Source organism: Armigeres subalbatus, chromosome 2 (genome assembly GCF_024139115.2).
Source record: "Armigeres subalbatus isolate Guangzhou_Male chromosome 2, GZ_Asu_2, whole genome shotgun sequence".
NCBI lineage: Eukaryota > Metazoa > Arthropoda > Insecta > Diptera > Culicidae > Armigeres > Armigeres subalbatus.
This window is the reverse complement of record NC_085140.1, coordinates 105,735,059-105,754,554: the sequence shown is the minus strand read 5'-3', so window position 1 is coordinate 105,754,554 and position 19,496 is coordinate 105,735,059. Positions and strand designations below refer to the sequence as shown.

Genomic DNA, 19,496 nt, shown 5'->3' with positions numbered 1-19,496 from the left:
TTAACGCGATCGCGATTTTCTGACGTTCTGAAAATTCTAATTTGGCACAACGCAGAGCCTCGATGGCGTATGAAGTTCCATATCTCAATTTGTCAGTGTAAGAACCAAAACTTTAATATAATATGAAATTGAAATCAATGAAAAATGAATTAATGAACAAAAATCATATTATAATATTTTTTTCCATCGTTTTTTGGCAGCTTCGAAGATTCTCCCGAGGTTAATTCACGGAATTCTCGAATTCACCTATTGCTACAAAATACTAGATTACAAGCGTTTTTACAGTAAAACAAAATATTTTTATCGAAGTTCAAAGAATTTGTTTTAAATTTTAGTAATCTTCAGAAAACCCATTCCTACATTTACATTATTTTGCTCATAAATTCACCAAAAGTCTACACATACTACTTCAAATAGTTTGACCACTTAATCTTTACATAAAACGATTGCTTCTCCGACTGAAAATGACTCAATAGATCTATCTGCGGCATCACACAATACATGTATCGTCATTAAGACTTCAATCTTTGTTTTGGATTTCGCTGCCTTTTCAACCACGTATTGATTCTGGGCGGCAGTAGAAAAGTCATTGTATTTTTTATGATTTCTCGTGAAACTGACTCTGGCACGAAAAGACGGCTCCTGGCAATTTCATAAGCTACACCTTCTAAACATCACTGAGACCTTCCTGATTTTCCATTTATGAAATGTTAATTGAACAGCATGACGTACATTGTAAAACATTACTTATCGTGAATGTGTGGGGAGAAGCGTTTGTTTTGAGTCATTAGGAGCCGCAAATATATCAGATATACTTTATGTTACGAGTTACGAGCTTTAGAATCTGTGTGTAATTCCAATTATGGGTAGAGTGAAAAGAGTTGTAATGATCAGCCGTTTATTGCATCTCTACCAAACATCGTAAGGGTGACAGGATGTAAAATTGATCACGTGTGAACGCAGCCTCGTTTCGTGCTCTTTTCGGTTACTCCAAGGGCTTCGTAGACGACTTTTCGATCATCCTTGCAAAAGTTTTTTAATAAGCCCTAAAAGAGAAGCCGCTTTAAAATGTTTTTAAAGGATTTCCTTATATAATCTAATAATTCTTACCTTACGTTTCTCAACGGTTTTGCACAGAATAACTGTTTTCACTCAAACTATCGACGGCTTCAACATCATGCTATAGCGCGCACGGAATAAAAAAAATTCTTAATGCGCCCATTGTTCCATTCACTTAACGTAATGATGAGAAGCAGGCAGTGCGCGCAAAAGCAGAATCACAACACTGCGCGTCAAATAAATGCGCGCCTACATTCGTTAATTGTATTATCTGTTTAATTGTCCTTCCTGCCTATAGAAAGCAAATTATAGTCCGTATTTTTTTTTTTGTAAATTGTTTATCTTGTTTATAGTTCTCCACCGCTGCCAAACCAATGATTTCCACTCTACGTAGGGTCCAATCTCTGGCCGCAAGAGTACCATTTCCTCAATGCAATCCAGTATCGATCAGGGCTCTTCATCTTGTCTTGATATCGATCACATCGAGAGATCGAGAGTATATTTGGCGCTAGTCAAGATGAATACACAGCTAGGTGTTGCAATATGCTAAGTTTGTGGAAGAGAAGAAGGCGGGGGTGAAAAATTCATTTTCAGTGCAAAACGACAACAAACCGGCTGGCTCTCCCATACTAAAATCCAAGATGGCTGAATCGTGAATTTGGCAGATTGGAACACCTAGTGGTGTATTCATCTTGGCGCTAGTATTTCTTTCTGGGGATTTGCTTGAAACATATTTACCAAAACAATCGTAACTGATGTTCATAACAAACTTTGGCTTGTTGCCATAGGCTACTGCATTGCAAAGCTGATGGAAGAAAAGGTATTCATCAAGACGTCAAACTTGGGTACCGAGGGACCAAATGCAGTACTAGAAGTGGTCCCTCGAGTGAGCTCTACAGTGACGTCTTAATTAGTCTTTGGTTGGTTCTTGCGCTCAGCTTTTGTGCGGTGATTCGCACAAAAACTAGAACAAAAGAACCAAAGCAATGACCGCGTTCGAAGCAAAAGTGTAATGTTTATGAAAAAGTGCTTTAGGTGCTGGACATGCTCGTGTAAACAACGCCCTCAAGAAGTTGGAAAAACTTCAAAGATTAGCTACTCTTTCAATAACCCGCATTAAAAAATATCTAATGCAACGTACACACCAGTCAAGCAGTTGGACCACGGTATACAGAAAACAAGGTAGGCTCGTTAGAAAAATGACACTTCGAATGTGACGCATATTTTATCGCCACATGTTGGAGTACAAAAGTAAGCATGCTGCGACCGTAGAGCACCGTCTCGGTACAGCTTGTGCGAAGATAGCAGTGACGTCACATGTTTACATTCAAACTGAATGTTTACATACGTGATGAGCCTGCCTTGTTTTTGTATGCCGTGAGTTGGACGAACATTGACTCCGCCCCCACGAAAACGCTTCGGTTGCTGCTTTGTTTGAACGTGTGTGAAGTTGTTCGAACAACCATTTGACAGTTGGCGGCTTGGTTGGAAAAAATTAAAACGGTTTGATTTTGGTTTGAGCTGCCATCGCCATCTTTTTTCACCGAAAGTTTCTCTGGCCAGCCGGTCGTGATGAGCTAAAATCAAATTTTTCCGAGCCATCGTTCATAAAAGCCTATAAAAGTTATATATTGGTCTTGAATCATGGTCGGACTGTAGAAAATCCGACTGGAGGCGTCCACCCTGATACATCGAGTGATACATCATGGTCAGCGGACATCCGGATACATCAAAGTCAGCAACACCAGGCTGCTTTGGAGGCCAGTATGAAGAAAATTTACGCAATGAACTTTCGCGGCCATTTTGATGAAATTATTGCATGTGCTGGCATCGCTCGGTACGAAGCAGAGCAATTTGTTTTTAGCCGACGCTTTGCAAGCGAAGGGTTAAATAATTATTTAACACTCTGCTGCTAAGTTGTTGGAAATGACATTAAGCTATGTCAACGTCAATGTCAATTTACCTAGCAGACAACTGGACAACGGCTAGGTGGATGGATCGCCGGGTGTCTATCGGGACCCATCCATCAATTTTCCTCGAAAAGGAACGCTCCGCATCTAAGTTGATGGACCTAGGTTGCATTAGGTGGATGAATCGCCGGGTGTCCATCCGGTTCGACCTGATGTATCCAACCCTCAGCGAATAAGCAACAGTTTCCCTTGAGGAGGAATGAGATCCTGCTGAAAATTCATTTTACAACTGAAACGACGGTAAAGGTTGCCCAAAACATCTTGCACGCAGTGAAATAAACGAATACATCTCCACCTAAGGTGACAAGAGTCTCACTATGGGAAAATCCGATACAGATAAGCAGCAGAATACAGTCGTGATTCTTTCTAGAAGCTAGTCAACCAGATTCTTGAAGGACTAGCTCTAGAATGCTGCCTGCAGAATGCTGATAAGGGTTATTTCTGAAATCCAGTCGAGATTCCATTGTGGAATTCAGAATGATTTTTTTCCTGGAATACAGTACTTCCCGCCTGGAATTCAGAAACAATTTCGGCCAGATTCCAGAAGGAATTCCAACTCGACCCGAGAAGGATTCTGAACTGGATTCCAGGTCTAAATTCTACTATAAACCGGTCGAAATCCACTTGAAATGTCTTTCGGAAGCCAAAAGCAATCCCGATAAAATTCTGGATGCACCTAGACTGGATCCCAGAAATAATCTCGAATAAAAGTCTCCAGAAGGAATCACAACTGGATTCCAAGAAGGGTTCTGATTCTTTCTGACATCCAGTCGTGACTCTTTTTGGAGTACAGTCCAGATTCCATTCAAACCCATTTTTCTTCCCGGAAGAATCCATACTGAATTTCTCTTCCTATCTTCCAAACAGGATTGGATTTATAATAGACCGCTTTCCCTCCTTCGCAGCAAGACCGAGAACGAGACCACCAGGGCTATCGATCGGTCATGGAATAATGCAGGGGTCTGCTGCCACTTGTCGAATTCATCAATTCCCCGATGCGGACAAACAATTATCGAAATAAATTTTTATATTATTATTTATAATATAAAGGCAAGCAAAAGTATTAAATTAAAAAATAAAAGTATTCAAATTCGAAAAATGACGTAAACAAGAGTAAAATAAAAAATAAAAAGAAGAATCGAGGCACCCATATCTCCATCGTATCTAGCAAAAATCTTGTAGAATGGTGGCATCCATGTCTAGGAGAAATCTCTGCGTTTTCTAAGAGAACCTATCTGTCAAATCCTTATCGGTTCAAACGGTTTTGCTCGTCTGAAATTTGAGGTAGAAACCAGGGATGCCAGGGGATATTTTCAAATGTCTTCACAGTCGAGTAAAAATGTCTTCAAATGTCTTCAATATCAAAATTATGATTATCAGTGAAAAGATTTCAAAATCCAATAGGTTTGTTATTCAATCATCTCCTTGTTTTATGTATCGTTTATTTTTTAACACTCAAATTTTTAGAATTCAAGAGAATATTCTTTTAAATCTTCATGAATAAGGGAAATGACTTTCCCTTGGTGGAGACGAGCCAGCCTCGGGCTGAAAGTCTCCTTAATAAATACACAAAAAAAAAACTTTCCCTTGGATTTTCTAATGAGTCTTTAAATATAATTGCAACGGATTTTTCTAACTAAATTTCCTTGAGGAATTCTTCTGAATTTATTTTTGAAGAATTGCCTGTAGGGATTCGGAAAAAATCACCGTGAAATACCTGAAGAAACTTCCATAAGATTTTCTGAAGAAATTTCCGGAAGAATTTCTGGAGAAACTTCAGGATAAATTGCTGATGGATTTTTCGGAGACTTTCTAAAGAAATCCCTGAAAGAATTTCCGGAGGAATTGCTTTTGAAACATCCAAGGGTTTTCTGAAGGAACTTTCAGATAAATTTCTGAAAGAACTTCCGTAAGAATTACAGGAGAAATTCCGGAGGGCTTTTCTGGAAGAATTAGTGAAGGATTTTTCTGAAGAATTCCTGAAGGATTTTCCTGAGGACTTCCTGAAGGATTTTCCTGAGCAATTACTGAAAGGTTTTCTGAAGAAATGTATAAAGAAACTTCCGGAGGAACTTCTGGATAACTTTATGGAGGAACTTCCTGAGGTATTGCTCAGGAATATTGGGCAGGAATTTCTGAAAGAATTACTGGAGGAAATAACAGAGAAATTTCAGAGTATAGTTCACGAGGTATTATTGGAGAATCTTTCGGCAACATTCTCGGAGCATCATCAAGAGGAATTCCTGGAGAAACTTCGGAAAGGATTCTAAGAGGAATTTCCGAACAAATGCCTCCAAGAGCTTCGAGAGCAATTCCTGGAAGATCTGCTGGAGGAAGTCGTGAAAGAAACAAACTAAGGAATTTCTGAAAGAGCGACTGGAGGAATTTCCGACGAAATTCTTGGAGGATCTAACGGAGAAATTTCTGGACGAACTTATGGAGGAGCTGCTAGAGGTACTTCTAAAGGAAACTCTGGAGAAATTTTCTGTAAAATTTCTGAAGGAATTGCTGGACGCATTTCTGGAGGAATTTCATGGGAAATTTCAGAAAGAATTCCAGAGATGTGTTTACTGGAGAAATTCTTAGATGGATTCCCAGTTAAAATACTGGAAGAGTGCCCAAAAATATTTCTTGAAAAAATATCAAAGGAATTCAAGGACGAACTCAACAAGGAACTGTAACGAGTTTACCCTGAACTTTCTACTGAGTATTTAATAAAAACTCTGGCGGATTTTTTTTAGAAAATTCCTGATTTTTTTTCAGAATATTCTCCTGAACAAATTAAAAATAATTTACCGTGGCAATTCTGAGAAATATCTATTTAACTCCAGAACAATTTCAATTTCTTGTCGACATTCGTAGGAATTTTCTATGGAAACTAAAGAAAATTTTCTGAGAAAATGAAAATAATTTCTTGTGAAAATTTTCGCAAAAGTGTTGCACATGAAAAATCCGAAGAGACATCCCTTAACTTTCAAATACAAATCCGAGTACATCCCACATTTAGACAAATTTCTTGTAGAAATAAACATGAATTCTTTGCAGGAGTTCAGATGATTTTCCTGCAAGGACTTAGAAATAATTTTGTGGAAATTAAGATAAATTTCCCGTTTTAATTTTGGGGGAATTCCGTTACTGCTCATACTGGAATTATTATAAATTTCCAAGATAATTTGAAAAGAATTTCCAATTTCAATTCTCTTGAATTTTTATGAGAAATTCCTCGGACTATTAATGGAAAATTCTCTTCATTTTACACGAGTTTTTCTGTCCCAAAATAAAGAATCGATATTACATATATACAGAGAACGATGAAGTTAATCATCCTGAACGCGTCAGTTTTCCATTTGACTCAAAAATCGAAAAGAACATTGTTTGATTTGAAATTTAAAAATGGATGAAAAATGCTTCCTCGACAGTTTCGGTCTTGTTTGACGTACGGAATAATATGATTCAAACGCACTATCAAAACACCGTAGGGCACTTGACTCGACCTTTGACAGTTAAAATATGGGCCTGAAGTGTTGCACAGCCCAAAATTTGAATCAATATGTCAAATAAAAAATATTATTTTTACTGATTTAGACTTTTACCTGAATTTTTATAACTTAATTCCTGACCGATGCACTATCGTTTGCAAACATAAACGAGGTAGGGCTTTGGGACCCAATTCCCCTTATTTAACACGAATTATTTTTTAAAACGAATTTTAATTGAATTTTTTTTACTAAAATCCACGGAAAATTCATCAAGTTCTTCGAAATTTATTCTCTTTCTCGACGGGTATACTGGGAATACCGAAAAGATCAGATGAATTATAAATAAATTAAAAAAAATGGTTATAGCCCAACAACTTATAGTAAAATTCTGTCTTTTTTGCCGTTTAAAATAAATTAGATCGGTCATCGCGTTCTGATACAATGATCGAAATACCTTTTTAGCAGACACGTCGAAAACGCCACCGCTACCAAGGAAAATTTTATCGAATGCTGCATCGGAAATTTTTTAACCAGCACATAACTAAAATGTCAACCTTATCAACCGGCTAGTGTAAATGTGTTTTTACGTTTAAAATTTTAAGCCCGATACATTAGTTTATTATGTATAACTTTTGAAATATTAATATGATCTGCATATAGAAGTCACAAAATTTATAAGTTAGTCATCAAATTATATATTCTATTCGCTGGCTTATTGATTGTCTTTAAGTATCTTTAAATAAAGTCTTAAAAGTCTTCAAAATGTCTTCATGAAATAAATGTCTTCACAGAGATTCAAATGTCTTCAAATTGAAGACATGTCTTCAAATCTGGCATCCTTGGTAGAAACTGTTGTTGCATTTGAGGCGGATTTGATGTCTGACAGGTTCTAGACATCGAAGAAAAATATCTAAGAGACTTCTGTTTTTGTCTCAGAGATATCGCGGGAGATGTCTAGCATATGGACAAATGGTGGACCAAATCTTCGTTCAGGATCTATTGTGTTTTACAACGATGGTTCAAAGCTGAACAATCAAGTTGGAGCAGGCGTGACTGGCTCAGGGACGAATATTTCGATTCCCATGGGAAAGTGGCCAACTGTTTTCCAAGCTGAAGTTCAGGATATTCTTGAATGCTCTAATTTATGCTTACACCGAAATTACAGGCATTCAAATATTTGCATAATGTCTGATAGTCAAGCAGCATTGAATGCTCTGAAATCAGCAAGATGCACATCTAAACTCGGGGGCCCTCCTTAGCCGTGCGGTAAGACGCGCGGCTACAAAGCAAGACCATGCTGAGGGTGGCTGGGTTCGATTCCCGGTGCCGGTCTAGGCAATTTTCGGATTGGAAATTGTCTCGACTTCCCTGGGCATAAAAATATCATCGTGCTAGCCTCATGATATACGAATGCAAAAATGGTAACCTGGCTTAGAAACCTCGCAGTTAATAACTGTGGAAGTGCTTAATGAACACTAAGCTGCGAGGCGGCTCTGTCCCAGTGTGGGGATGTAATGCCAATAAGAAGAAGAAGAAGCACATCTAAACTCATTTGGGAATGTGTTCAGTCACTCCAAACCTTCAGTAGTCGTAACAAAGTGAACCTGTATTGGGTTCCTGGTCATTGTGGCATTGAAGGCAATGAATGAGCTGATATGCTGACAAAACTTGGTTCATCTGGACAATTGATAGGTCCCGAACCATTTTGTGGTGTATCTGCGAGTTATCTTAGAATGGAATTCAAATCTTGGGAACATTCAAAAATAGAAAACATCTGAAAAAATACCTCAATTGCGAGGCAGTTTAAACGTTTCATCCCACCAAACGTAGTTATCACTCGCCAAATTTTAGATCTTTCGAAAAAAAGATCTTAGCACATATACAGGTCTTATAACAAGCCATTGCCCGAGCCGATATCACTTGAAGCTGCTAGGAAAACTTCAAGATGATATATGTCGTTTCTGCGGCATACATGTAGAGGACTCGGAACATCTGTAATGCCATTGTCCGGAAATTTTCAGGAAAAGAATACAGTTCTTCAACAAGGGGCTGATAAAACCCTCTGAAGTTTGGAGAACAAATCCCCCCTCCCCATGGCCACTGCGAGTTAGACCGGGACCATCGTCCCTAACCCCTAATCCCAAGGCGATAAGCGACCCGTGCCGAGGGGATGCATGGCCAGGGGGGTGAAATAATAAGCTAGGCCTTTAACGGAGCCTGTGGGGTACCTGGGCACCCTCCACAGTAATTGTCCCTTACCGCGTCATGGTGGGCTCTGGCGTGGTGGACCTCTTTTCCCGAGCAACTCGTGGGACCAAAATGGAAAACCAAGTCAATTCTTCAATTAGTGGTAGTAGTGTAGGCGACAACCCCTTCGCAAGAGGTGGCTTGTTCAGGTCTCCGCCTAGGAGGCCAGAGGTAATAGTCGGCAGCTCAGTGCGCAGCGCCAGCGTGGGTCACTTAACCTTCATCTCGGCTAAAAAAACGCCGGTAGAGGTTATTGACGGCACATGGCTTGTGGAGGCGATGAACCGCAAACGTGATGGGCTTACGGCCTTCGAGGTGGCGACGTAACAGCTGGACGACATCATCGACTTTACGTCATCGAAGCATAATAACAGTAAGGACCTCAAGAGGAGCTTGCAGAAACTTCGAAAGTCGATGCTGGACGTCAAGCTGGAGAGGGCGGTCGGGACGACCAAGCGTAAACCCGTGAAATCCGTGGAGTCGAGGTCTACCCAGACCGAGGCCCAAGGATTCGCGGACTCGGACAAGGTCGAATCGAACGAGAGCGTGCCAGCGAAGACGGTGGTACCAAAGTCTACCCAGACTGAGGCTCAAGTATTTGCGGGTACGTCGGAGGTGACTGCTCCAACGGAGCAAACACAAAAAAGGGGGAGACAGTCTCCAGGGGATGAGCTCCCTGGGGGCCGCTTCAAAACGTGGAGGGTTACTACCCTGAATAAGGGTAGTGGGGCTGGGAAGCTGAACCCAGGCCAGGTACCTCCAAAACCGGGAGAGGAAGGACCTGGAAAGGTCCGTCCACTTAGGAAAGACGGTGGTAAGGGGTTACGGCAGGCTGAGAGCTCTCAGTCGCACAAGACCAGGGAAACAGAGGGGGGTGACGCCTCCTGGACCCTGGTCAAGAACAAGAGGAAACCGAAGACGTCAAGGGCCGAAAAGAAGGCCCAGGCGAATGAGGGTAGCAAGAAGTCTAGGGTAGGCGCCAATCGCTCCAAGGGCGATGCCCTAGTAAGGACACGCAGCTAACCTCGAGGGTGCGTTGTGCACTGGCCCCCCTTTGATGCATTACTTTCTGGTTGTACCGAAGGGACTATGGGCTTGGCGGCAATGGAAACGGTTTAGCGGGTCGGGGATGTAGTCCTGCCTCCCTCGTTTGATGTCGGAGGTGGTCCCTAACCCCGCACTTCCTGGACAACCCAGGATGTCTGTTGAGCAGATTCCCCTCCATTGCTTGGGAAGAAAAAAAAATACACACAAACAGACATCACCTCAATTCGTCGAGCTGAGTCGATTAATATATAACACTATGGGTCTCCGAGCCATCTATCAAAAGTTTGATTTTGGAGTGATCATATAGCCTTTACCGTATACATACGAGAAAGGCAAAAAACATTTAGAACAGATTCTCAATTATTCTACGTGACGCACCAAGTTGAAAAGGGTTAGACTACAGGAGCTTGCTATGGCTACTAGAAAACCATTGGAGCGTGAGCTTCTTTAATCACCATGCTTGCTTGGTAATGCCTATTACAATTACCAACCGCAACAAGGGGTTCCACTGAATGATTCTATCATTACTCTCTTCAAGCAGTTTTTTTAGGTTTGGTACTTTTTTTTGGCAAGAGGAAAGATACCACTGGGATTTCAGTGAAGGTTTCGTTCGGATGGGATGCCCCAGACTGAGTGATTCTAATTCTCCCCATAACAGCTTTAGGATTTTCCCAGAGAAGTGCTAACACCGAATTGTACCAGCTGTACCAATTTCGTAAGGTTATTAAAAATCCACTTATATTTCATTGAATCCGTGTATAGCGGGTTTGTGGGATGGAAAAAATGTCGGGTCCAAGTCGGGTTTGTGTTTGAGAAATAAAGAATATGTTTTAATTGGTTTTGTTAATTTTAATATTATCTTTTTCTTGAACTCACATCTTCGATGTAAAAAGAATCCGGAAATATCTGAGTTGATTCTGTCTGGCAAAAACTTAGTTTGGGTTCAGCGCTGGTTCAAATAATTAAAATGTTTCGAGTACGGGTCGGGTACGGCATTACGAATGTAAACATTCTCGGGTACGGGTATGGCAATGCTATCAGATGGCGCTAGTGTAACGATAAGTCAAATATAAAGGCATACAATGCGCGCGCCTCTAAATGCGGAAGTCGCAATCAGTTGGACTATGTGACCGTTGAGTTCATGGTTCATGGGAATTTCATTAGTGTTACGTCTGTTTGTCTGTGGGTCTACTATCAAGTTACAATGCACTCTAATTATTTAAAATACGTTTCTCTCACCTGAATGAATTTCCACAGTTCGGACTGGTTGTCCGGTTTGATGACCGATCGAGCAACGCAATACACCGGATCAGGTGATTCATACATGGTGAAACACTCGTCATAGTCATCGTACGCGTATATCCGCGGCATTCGGTAGTACTGATCCACTGAAACAGAATTGGAAAGAATACAAAATAGCATAAAGTCACAAACGTACGAATAGGCTTGTAAATGGCTAAATCTAGACACCAACAATAAAAATTTAACGATCGCGCAAATTAACGCAAACTTCGGTCGGTTGGTTCGTTCTTGATTTGCTCCATAGTCCATACGACTAGACCTACCCCAACTAATTCAGCGTGATATGCAAAGTGGTCTGTCAAATGCCGATGTATAATGTCGTGTAGGACGACACGACATTAATCATCGCCATTTCTGTAACCGCTAGTGAAAATAAAGTGTTTTGGATCGAATGATCGATGAAATGACTAGACAAGAAATCAGTTGCACGATATACTGACAAGAGGCGGTAGAAAAGGGGGGACTTAGGGATCCAAGTGACTTCGGAAGAGGGTAATCCGAAAACTGTCAATTCTAGAATAAAATCGAATAAGGAAATCCAAATGATTGTACTCTTTAAAATATATTTTTAGTTGTGATGAAGCAGTGTCAAAGAAAATTTATTTCAGATCAAATGTAAATCATTTTAGGGACACCCTACTGTAGTGAAGATGCACCGTAACAAGAATGGTTCGAGAGCTGCAACCCGTTTTTTTTCCGCGAGGAATGCACTCACCATGTCTTGTGCGTTTATCTTCATCCTGGTAATGAAAGTAGCCTGATGAGTTGTTTGCAGAACTTGCACCACGAGTGCTACAAGTAGGACAAAGTGTTATTAGGTTTAATTTATTTTCTTTTCTTTTTCTACGGCTTATGCTGCTGGTTGGGTACTTCCTTATGAGTCCGCAGCTCGTGGAACAATTTCAAGATGGCTTTGTTCGCAAGGCAATAAGATGCATTACAAGATGGGCATTGGTCATAGAACTGTGGTAGGGTTTGGCTTATTCAAGATAATGACCGTAGAAAGAATCTGCAAATGTGTGAGGCTTACGAACGTCATTAAGGGAATAGGCCACTATCTGACCATCATACGATTCGAAACGCCAAGCGATCCTAAGCAAGTCATAATTTCATGTTCTTTCTTCTAGAGTGGATTTAAAAACAAATAAGGGCGCTGTCCCTATCAGTTACGTATGCAAACACAGCACCTGTCCATTACCCGTCTCAATCAATAAAATCAATTGGAATGTATAATTAGAAACTTGTCTTATTTCCATACTTGCTTATGCCTTTTCAATTAGATGCGAAGCATCTTACATGGCTGCAGATCAAATTGTACTCACAATGAATCAACCGACATCTATAATAATTGTTGTCCTGGATATTCTCTATTTACAATTCCTCGTCACGTTTTATGCGACTGGATACTATTTTCATTGATTTTATGGAATAATCTCTAAGAATAGTAGAATTAAAGTTTCAGTAAGCAATCAATGAATCAGAAAGGTCTTTCACACATGCAACATATAATCTTTCAAGTTTCTGTAGGATATCATGGTGTGTGAACGACGATAAGGGAAACTGATTTTGTTTAATTAGTCTCTTGTAGCAATGAGTGTCAAACTAATTTTCCACCCCTTATCCTAATTGACTGTGAGGTCGAGGCCGACATCGTTATTGACCTTGAATTAAACAAACTTCGAAGCATGTATGGTGAGAAAAGCTTTCTAGTCTCATATTTGTTGTTTCTCGGCCAATCACGACTAGAAACTACGATGTGTACAGTCAGCTATGCTCAGCTGTTAATTTGCTCCCTCATCAAATCAATCACTCACTGCTTTACACGCTTACTTCCTCACTAATTGATTAACTATTCTTTTAACTAAGTCGCTCAATCATCCGTTTCGCTCGTCCATTCACTTTTTCTTACTCTCTTACTCTCACCATCTGATTAACTCATCACTCACTCACTAACTCATTCACTCTCTAACTTACTTACTCATTCACTCACTTTCTCATTCACTCATTTACTCACTTGCTCTCTTACTCACTCACTCATTTTATAACTTGATATATTGTTAAATGACAACTTCAACATCAAAATACTCCTTATCATAGCTTTATCCTGATAAAGCTTGTAGTCGGAATGAGCTCTCGAAATGGTGTTCGCTACATTCTCAATATTTTTTTAAGATACTGTGAATTTTGTTCATATTTTGGAACATTTATAATTTTAATGGTGCACTATTTTTAGTTTCTATTCTTTCTTTCTTTCTTTGTGATTATTTGTTTTATTCTCTTTCTATACAATTTAACTTAAAATACGACTATTCCTAATTTTTGCAATGAAATTTGTCTTATGAGCAGGTGGTTGTGGATTCAATTCCAGGCTCGTCCTTTTCCTACTTTGTATTTCTATCGTAGTTCTTTCTGTGGTTCACGTTCTACCAAAACGATTCATACTGTTCTAACCTCCCACACTAATAATTCCAAAACCTCCCGTGGCACCTATGAGAGGTCGTAGACTTCTGTGCATGTCTCTTAAGTCCAACTAACCATCCTTCCCCTTCCTCAGCATTCACAAGGACGTGGCCAGGACAGTTAAGAGTTAATTGCGAAAATGGACTGTTTCGGTGGCATTCGGTTTAGCGTGGTAGGTCGGTTGCTTTTAGTGATTCCATCCATTAAAATTTACTACATCATCTCCCTCCGACGCGCTATCAAATTCGCTATTTACGATTGAGTTTTGCACTTTGAAGAAAGTTTATTTCGGATAGTCGGATCAACCTTCTTTTGTATAAAATGGTGGCTTTGTATAATATCAATGAAGACGCCACCTCAGGGGAAACTATCTACAGCAACCACCAATCGGTAAACGTCGCTCGGACAGACAGATGCCAAGAGATAATGTTTTGTAATATGAAGAAACTTCGTCTTGAGTCAAATTTTTGTTGTTATTCCTCGCATCTTAGATAACCAACATCTCATAACCAAATTCAGAATCTTGTGAAAAAAATTCATAGGAAGAATCGGTCATTCTCGGAATGGTCGGGATTCCGCAGAGAGCGGTTGAACAAGATTTTACGCAGAGCGGACGCAGCGGAGCGAACACAGCAGCACGAAGGCGCTCTGGTAGCATTTTCAAAGGAAAATCATCGAATTGGTGGTGGAAGTCTGCGTTGGTGGTCGTCATTCAACCTCAACAACAAATCAAAATCTTGTGAGGAAATTCCATTTGACTGCTACTGACGCCATCCATTTGAACAAACTCATTGCATCATCTCCCTCCGACGCGCGTTTGTGATTGTGCTACCAAAGGGCAACTTTCTGTCGTCGCCAAACGATGGTAACCCGGAAAAAATTGATATCATTTCTAATGACTAGCGAAACAAAACCAAAGAATCTTGCCAGAAAATTTCACTTTCCGTCGACGACGGCCAAATCGATGAAGACGCCACCTTAGTGGAAAATGTCGTTTAGCTGCTTAGTTTTTGAAATGGCGCATTATTAAAAACAATAAATCTTTCCAAAATCATCATTGTCGTTTAAACAGCCGAACAGTCTGTTTGGCTGAGTAAACAATTTTCCCAACGGTCAAAACCTCTTCTTGGATAAATAGTTTAAGTCCTGAAAAGGACTGTTTGTAATTTATTCTTGAAGTCCCGCTCACTTTGCCACCAGCGCTATAGAAAACGATGCATGTACGCTTCCATCGCTTCCATCGATTAGGTGGAGGACGTACTTCGGGACCCTCCGCAGACTGTGTGGTTGGCGATGTGTGGACCGAGCTGAAAAGACTTTTATACACTGTACAGGCCACTCCGGCCTTAGTCTGAGAAAATAAATAATAGGAACTTAAGAGAGCCAAAATCAATAGCAGAGGTGTGAAGTAGACTGGCCCAGCATACAAAAAGTCGTCCGATTCTACGGGGCACCCAGCCGGATGACACACAGCTATGCTTCTGGCTCCAGCATAAAATTCACGTTATTATTTTGCTATGGGCGTTATTTTCTGATACAATATTGTTACCAAATATTCAAATTTGTTTTGCGCCGTACTAACCGTGTTGTGTTGAATGACGGTCTTGTTACAATTAAATTGAAAATCAAACACATTTTTCACGGCACGGAATACGTGGAACATAACGATAATAGTGATAAATTCATTCAAATCGCTTAACAACAATTACTCCATCACAGAAAATTAGTCCTGAAATTATGTTTTTGTTTATTAATTTTGAATTGTCAGTGAGGCCCACCGCGCGCTAACCCCAGAGACGTTAGCCACCATTTTTTCCCATTGGAGATAGGCGATGACAGTAGGGTGGGGGCACCCCCCAGGATTTTGCCTCTGGGTAAGAAAATCATTCTCTGAAAATTTCAGCCTGATCGGTTATTGCATAAGCTGGCGCAATTGATTTGAAGTTAATATGGGGGTTTCAGCCGAAATATATGGGAAAATACACCTCTGTTACTATTTCGTACAGGAAATTGGATGGAAAAGCCCGATTGAGCCCAGATTTGCAGGAAATGAAGTTAACATGCCAATGAACAATTCGACATAAAACTCTACTGCGAATAAATAAACTTTAAATTAGTTTTTAGACGATTTATTTGGAGTTTGGTTGAGCACTTTGAAATTCATTAATTGCCTTGAAAACGAGCGCATGTAATCGAAGGTACACAGCAAAAATAATTAAATTTACACGACGTGTAAATTAGAAATGATGTAATAATAAATTGATTGAATCGGGAATTTGATTGAAAATTTAGTAGATTTTATAAAAGCTGTAATAATTAATTAATTGAAATTTGAATTCAATTGAAAATTGAGTTTATTTTAATGCACACTATTAGAGCATCATAAAACATATAATTTTGAATTTTATTCAACACGTTTTTACAGTAGATAGTATTTTTGAACTGCTACTTTAAAAATAAATGAATATACATCGAATTTTCAATCAATATTGATTTAATTAACAGTAACAAAAGGAGAAAATAAATAGCAGATACCGCAAGTGCACTTTGGTATTTTTCGCTCAGTGAGATGGTGCTTCATTTGTTTCGGGAGGATTAATTGTAAGTTGTGTGGCGAAATTTATCAACCTTACGCGTGCCAACAATTTCCAAATGTGCATTTCTCGAGTGAGGATTTTAATCGTATTCGGTACAAATCTTTTGAGTCGTTTAAAAGGCATCTGCGTTAGGGACTTTAATTCAATCTATCCGTATTTTTCGCTGTTTGATTTTGTCTTGTTTTTGTTGGATCAAAGTGTTCGAAATTTCGATGGCAGAACATACTTGGAATACACACTTGGGTTCCGGACAGCAAGTATTCTCCCTATTCTGCGATGTCGAACTTTAAAGAAATGAGAGGCTGATACTGCTGATATTATTAGAACATGTTTTGTTTTGATTTTGTTTGATTTTGTCACTCCCCGATTTTATCACGACCCGATTTTGTCACGTTTTCGACCCGATTTTGTCACCCCGAAAAAAATTGTCATTCTTTTTATTTTCGTAAATAATACCACAAGCAACATTGATTTTCATGAAATAACTTTCACCACCTGTAGTTTATTACGAACGACTTCTGAGTACCTGGGAAATATTCTGTAAGCAATTTCGACAGAAAATAACGGGTACCGTTCACGCATTTGGCTTTTCCAAGGCATAAAATGCTTCATATTTGTGAAATGAATTAAAAAATTGGAATTTTTTTTTCCAATTTTGTCACATACCCTGTTTTATCACCCTAAAATTCACCAGGGGGTGATAAAATCGGGATATTACTGTAAATGAATTTATGAAACTCTCCATTTTATTTAAATAATACTATCACACATTTTTCAAGCTTCCATTCTATTGAATTGATATTTAATTGCGTTCGCATATATTAGGTATTATATTTTCCATCCACAAATATTCTTAAAAAGGGCGACACTATATACATAATTGGGTTTCCAAAATGTACCCTATACTGTTCATTTGAGTCAATAGAATTTTTCTGTTGAAAATCCCAAATTAAAAAAAAAGTGAAGGAAATATCAAATTACACCATCGTTTAAATTTACACGATCGTGTAAAATTAAATGAGTTGAAAGATTCAATTAAATCTACAATCCACATTTTCAATCAGTGTAAATTTAATATCTGACTCATTTTTGCGTTTATTTTCATGCTCCAAATATGTGCATGAAAATAAATGTAAATTTACACAAAAATTAATACTGTGTAGCTGCGATATGTGTTGTGGTGCGCGTGCAGTTACTTATGTTTTAGTGCGCGCGAAATCACGCATCGCAGGCACCTTTGATTGCATGCGTATGATTTCATGGCAATTAATGAATTTCAAAGTTCTCAACCCAACTCTAAATAAATCAGCCAAAAACTAATTTAAAGTTTATTCAGTACTAGTAGAATTTGATGTCGAATTGTTTATGGGCATGTTAACTTTATTTCCAGCAAATCTGGGCTCAATCGGGCTCTTCCATCCAATTTCCTGTACGAAATAGTAACAGAGGTGAATTTTCCCATATATTTCGGCTGAAACCCCCATATTAACTTCAAATCAATTGCGCCAGCTTATGCAATAACCGATCAGGCTGAAATTTTCAGAGAATGATATTTTTACCTAAAGGCAAAATCCTGGAGGGTGCCCCGTAGAATCTGACGACTTTTTTTCTCCCCATACTAGGCTGGGCCACTCTAGTGTGAAGTTTTCTAGGGCTGATTAGGAACGCTGATCGATTTATTCCCAACTCGACTGCCACAACACAGTCATTGAGGAAGCTACTACAAGCTTGATTATGATTATGATTATTATGGAAGCAGAAACAGAAAGATGCATTCAAAGCTATTGAAGAAGTTATTGCTGACGCAAAGTATTTGGTTTTGGGAAAAGACAAGGCTAAGCTGGTAGCTGATGCAAGTCCGGAGGAATTGGGAGCGGTTCTGCTACAAAAGAAAGGAAATATTTTCAAACTGAACGCGAAGCTTTGACGATAGTTTGGGAGTAAACAAAAATTAGTTTGTATCTTCTGGAAACTAAATTTGAACTAATTACTGATTGGAAACCTTTGAAATTCTTGTTCAATCGCTGCCTTGTCCTAGAATCGATCATTGGGCTCTAAGGATTCAATCATACAATTATAACATTAAGTACGAGTCTGGTGCTACAAACTTGGCAGATGCTTTGGCCCGATTATCATTTACCATTGCAAGTTGTTTTGATGAACCTGCTGTCCACTATGTAAAACAACTTCTAGGAACGGGAAAGACGGCTCTATTATTGCTGAGTGTGCAACAGGATACAATGTAAATGTTGTGAAAGATGGCATTCAAAGTGATCTGGGTGAAAGCTATAATGCTGTTGTTCCCACTTCGGTGCCAAGGCTTAAAGTGATGGGCATGTGCGATAAATTATCCTCCGATGACTTCATCGAGATTTTAAAAAATCAAAATGAAGACATCGCTATAAATAAAGTAAAGGTTATCAGGACGTACGAAAATCCACGTTTCAAGTACAACAAATACAATGTTGTGATTGAAGTCGATAAGGATACTCATAGTTGCTTGCTGACCGCGAAGAAAGTGAATATAAGGTTTGATCGGTGCCTTGTAGTTCCCGAAGTTAGTGTTCTAAGATGCTTCCAATGTGGAGAATTTGGGCACATGAGTACGGAATGCAAGAATAGTATTGCGTGTTCTAAGTGCAGTGAAGGTCACAAAACATCTGATTGCACGTCAACTGCTTTGAAATGTATCAATTGTTTGAAAATGAATAAAGAACGTAAAATGAATCTGGACGTAAACCACGGAGCATTTAGTACCGAGTGTAAAGTTTATAAAAGGTTATTTGATCGTAAAAAGAGCAGCTTACGTTTCAATGAATAGCAACCAAGTTCCAGTAGAAATGTGAATAATTTAGATATTTTGTATTTGAATATTGCTGGTTTGTCTACAAACTACGTTGCACTACGTAAGATTGTAGAAGATAAACGTCCACTTTTAGTATTTCTATCTGAAACTCATATTGTTAACTTAGAAGCATTTGATCAATATAGTATTCCGGGATATAGTGTTGCTGCTTGTCTATCACATTCGAGACACACCGGCGGAGTTGCTATTTATGTCAAAGAATCAGTTCAGTTCAAGCTTCAATTGAACGAAGTTTGCGATGGCAATTGGTTCTTAGGCATTGCAGTTGTGCGTGGCATGAAGTTGGGTAATTACGGTATTTTATATCACTCTCCCAGTGCTAATGACCAGCATTTTTTGGAAATTTTTGAAAACTGGTTAGAGTCGTTTATGGATCCTAGTAAATTAAATGTTATTGCTGGCGATTTTAATATCAATTGGTGTGACGATTCAAATTCGAATCATTTGAAGCGATTAGTTGACTTTTTAA

General features: G+C 39.1%; 1 protein-coding gene across 1 annotated transcript in view; it reads right to left on the bottom strand.

Annotated features, from left to right (window-relative positions):
- The window catches only part of LOC134214870 (nose resistant to fluoxetine protein 6-like), a 70,104-nt gene that overhangs the window by 18,978 nt on the left and 31,630 nt on the right, over positions 1-19,496 (bottom strand). The window contains exon 2 of the mRNA XM_062694151.1: positions 11,042-11,190. Within this exon, the coding sequence (XP_062550135.1) occupies positions 11,042-11,190 (149 nt within the window). The remainder of the gene's footprint in view (positions 1-11,041; positions 11,191-19,496) is intronic.